Source organism: Notothenia coriiceps, unplaced genomic scaffold (assembly GCF_000735185.1).
Source record: "Notothenia coriiceps isolate Sejong01 unplaced genomic scaffold, NC01 NC01_scaffold00037246, whole genome shotgun sequence".
NCBI lineage: Eukaryota > Metazoa > Chordata > Actinopteri > Perciformes > Nototheniidae > Notothenia > Notothenia coriiceps.
In genome coordinates this window covers 11,230,731-11,234,543 of record NW_011369947.1, presented here as the reverse complement: position 1 = coordinate 11,234,543, position 3,813 = coordinate 11,230,731, and the positions used below count along the sequence as shown (strand labels likewise).

Genomic DNA, 3,813 nt, shown 5'->3' with positions numbered 1-3,813 from the left:
TGTGTGTGTCTGTGTGTCTGTGTGTGTGTGTGTGTGTGTGTGTGTGTGTGTGTGTGTGTGTGTGTGTGTTAGAAAAATCTCACTAGTCCCCGGCTTGATCTTGAATCTCAGGATCCATGTGTCTGTGATCCTCTCCAGAATTTAAGTAGTCATCACATACAGAGCATCAACTAGTTCCTGAACAGTGTCCTTCACATGCTGATATCCAAGAGAGGGAGTTACACAGTCACAAGATGGAGGAATAGAAAGCAGTATTCAATGTTTACTTCAGATTAGCTCCACGTCAGAAATGATCATGCTTGTCATATGTCTCTCTCCATAGAGGCTCAATCATCATGTTAATCACATAGCTATCATGCCTCAAACAGTCCTGATGCTCTTCTAGGTAATCACACATCCTGTCATGTTCACAGCTACAGTTGGGATACCTTTGTTATCATGTGACTCTCATGTTGGAAGATACATTCAGTATTTTACTAACTGTGTGTGTGTGTGTGTGTGTGTGTGTGTGTGTGTGTGTGTGTGTGTGTGTGTGTGTGTGTGTGTGTGTGTGTGTCAGACCGCCAGGACCTGGAGGAACCCTCTAAAGTGGACGAGATGCAGGAGCCTCTTCTTGAAGCTCTGAAGATCTACGTGAGGAAGAGGAGGCCGAGCAAACCTCACATGTTCCCCAAAACCCTGATGAAGATCACCGACCTGCGGAGCATCAGCGCTAAAGGTACAGGAAACACTCTTTCATCTGTTGGGGGTCTGCAGGGGGAGCCTCTCACATCGGGGCGGGAGCTGAATCACCACGGGGCGTTTACAGCAGAACCCTGGAAACATGAGAGCAGGGAACCACCACTACATATAACATGGAAGTGCATATTAAAATGTGTCAACAATAACAAAACAAGCTATTTCCTATGGAATCTAAATGTATAAACACCCATCTTTATGGTGCTCACTATACTAAACTATTAAATCAATAATTAGCTTAGCCAGACGTGGATTTGTCGTGATGTCATTCAAGACAAAAAGTATATTTGAAGTATATTTAATCTAATCTATCAATCAATGTGTTTATATTTTAGAATTGTTTTTTTCTACTCTTTTAATTTGTTATTACTGCTGCAACCAAACCATTTCCCAAATTGGGATTAACGAAGTACATCTTATCTTATTTTATAAAATGAGATAAGACAAGATAAGGAAATAGTTACCAGAGTTACAAAGATACACTAAACACAGCAGCATGATAATACAACTGTACTCTCACAGAGTTAAATAACTCCAGGAAACAGAGACGTCGTTCATGTGACCGAAATCAAAGACTGACCAAAACACAGACTGGCTTTTCATTTGAATCATGTTGTGTTGCTGTTTTAATATTTCTTTTATTTCTTTTTTTTAATTCAATTTTATCATGTTTTATCAAACCACTGTAAAGCGTCTTTAAAATTAAATGTATTATTATTATTATTATTATTATTATTATTATTATTATTATTATTAATGTAAATATTAACAGTTTTTAGTGGTGCAAAAAAACGTAGTGGCAGATACGTAATTGCACGTTCTTTTGCGTGTAACTAAACACATGAAGTGCACCACTGGTAACTATTTACAGCCTTCATGTCAGGGAGGCTGTGGCGCAGTGGGTTGTGCATTGGTGTTGGGATCAGGGGGTCCCAGGTTTAAACCCCACTGCAGTCAGCATGTTGTTCTGTCCCTGAGACACTTCACCCCAAATTGCTCCTTTGGGGATTGTCCACAGTATTGAGTATATAAGTCGCTTTGGATAAAAGCATCTAATAAGTAACTTGTCATCGTTTGTGTCCAGGCGTTTGATTCTTTCGTGTCAGAAATGTGTTGGGCTTCATTTAAAGGTGACCTATCATGCAAAATGCACCTTTGTCTTTTATACATGAATATGTGTCCCCGGTGTTCCAGGGAACTCACCAAGTGTCAGAAAACACAACCCTCTCTATTTTCCTCCATACCCAAATCTCTTAAAAAGGGGCTGCAACGGATCTGATACAGACTGATCCAGATTTGAACACTTCTATGACGTCACAGAAGTGGCGCTACGGCTATTGGGCCAACTCCACCAATCAGGAGGAGACAGCCACGGACATTGCCGTTGGAAAGCGCTGGAGACGCTGTAGTCCATATGCCAGGCCTGTAGATGGTGCTGTTCTCACAGAATCAGCCCATGAAAAGACAGTGTTAAATTGAGCAAAATGAGGAATGGCTAAAATGCATGATCTGTTTGGTATTTTGAAAAATAAAAAGTATAAATATGCCTTATCTAGGTATGGTCCTACACTATATTATTCAAATATAGCATGATAGGTCCATTTTAAGTGAAATTGTAATGTCTTCCTCTTTGATGCCATTAGAAATGTTGTGACCACATAGTTTTATGCAAAAACTACAAAACTAATAATAATAACATCTTTATCTTAACCCCTCTTCTTCTGCCCTCCTCGTTGTCTTGCAGGCGCCGAGCGGGTCATCTCTCTGAAGATGGAGATTCCCGGTTCGATGCCGCCGCTCATCCAGGAGATGTTGGAGAACTCGGAGGGTCAGGACGGCTCGAGCGGCGGGGAGAAGAGCTCCGGGGGCGGGAAGAAAGGAGGGAAGAAGGGAAAGAAAAACAGCGGGAAGAGCAGCAGCAAGGGCAGCAAGAAGAAGAGCGAAACCCCGGCTAAAGAGGAAGAAGAGGAGGAGGAAGAAACCCCTCGGAGAAACGAAACTCCCAACGAAAAAACCGCTGAATCGCCGGAGTTTCCGGACACCGAAGAGGCTTTTCCGCCCGGAGACAAGTCCTAAAAAAAGTCTCTTTCTGACTTTCCTTTGCCCAGAAAGGAGCATCCTAGCAAGGCTTCCTCCTTGCTAGGCTTCCCTCCTTGCTAGGTATCTTTACTTCTATTCCCCTTAAAAAGAAGACATGGGAGGCCTCGTGTGAATCATTTGGACTCGGTGTTTTGGACGAAGAAGTAAGAGGAGATTCCCCTCAGGTCTCCTTTGTAAACCCTAATGCATGATGGGAGATTGATGAGTGAATTTAACCCTGTATTGTCGGCACACACGTTGTAAATACCATCGGACGGAGTCTCTGTTTCTATGATGGATTTTGTGGTGCTTTTTAATCATTGTCTTAAATATTATCTCTGAGGCGAGCGGGACTGACACTGGTCCTTTCCGGAGAAGTTATCTAGAATGTTATTGCTTATAGACATTGCGGAATATTTTATATTTGTCTTGCTATATTTAAAAAACTGTTTTTCGTCTTTTCTAACCCGTCATGAATCCGCCAGAATGCAAAGCTCCTCTCGAGCTCAAAAACAGCCTTCGATACGCACTCATCAGAGTCCAGAGGAATGAACGGCTGTGACCTTTGTTAACCTTTAACCTTTAACCTTTAACCCCGACCATGATCCAACTCTAACTGTGTCGCACTTTATTATCACCGTCTGGTCGGTTAGGAGGTTAAAGAAACCGATGCTACGCTAACTCATCCGGTTAACTCGTCTGAAGGGTCTGCGTTAGTCCTGATCTGGTTCACAGCATGATGAGTTGTTCTGTGGAAAGAGGAGCGTTACCAGGGAAACTAATCAATTAGAGATTCTGAGGAATGCAGTTCAAACGGACGTCATGCACTTACGCCATTGAGCTGAATAAATCACGACCAAAACCTTCAAAAAAAGCCCTAAACTGTAGTTTTTTGCATCAGAGTTGAGGCTTTTATGTCAAACAATAATATCCTATATTACTAGAAATGCTATGTTTTGATTTTGAGATCTCAGAAATTATTTTGATGAGTGTATA

The 3,813-nt window shown here is 41.8% G+C and overlaps 1 protein-coding gene across 1 annotated transcript in view; it reads left to right on the top strand.

The window, feature by feature from the left end:
- Positions 1-3,813, top strand: part of LOC104966401 (retinoic acid receptor alpha-B-like) — a 5,107-nt gene extending 1,294 nt beyond the window's left edge. The window contains exons 2-3 of the mRNA XM_010795588.1: positions 560-718; positions 2,483-3,813. Coding sequence (XP_010793890.1) covers positions 560-718; positions 2,483-2,814 — 491 coding nt within the window. The 3' untranslated portion in view covers positions 2,815-3,813. The remainder of the gene's footprint in view (positions 1-559; positions 719-2,482) is intronic.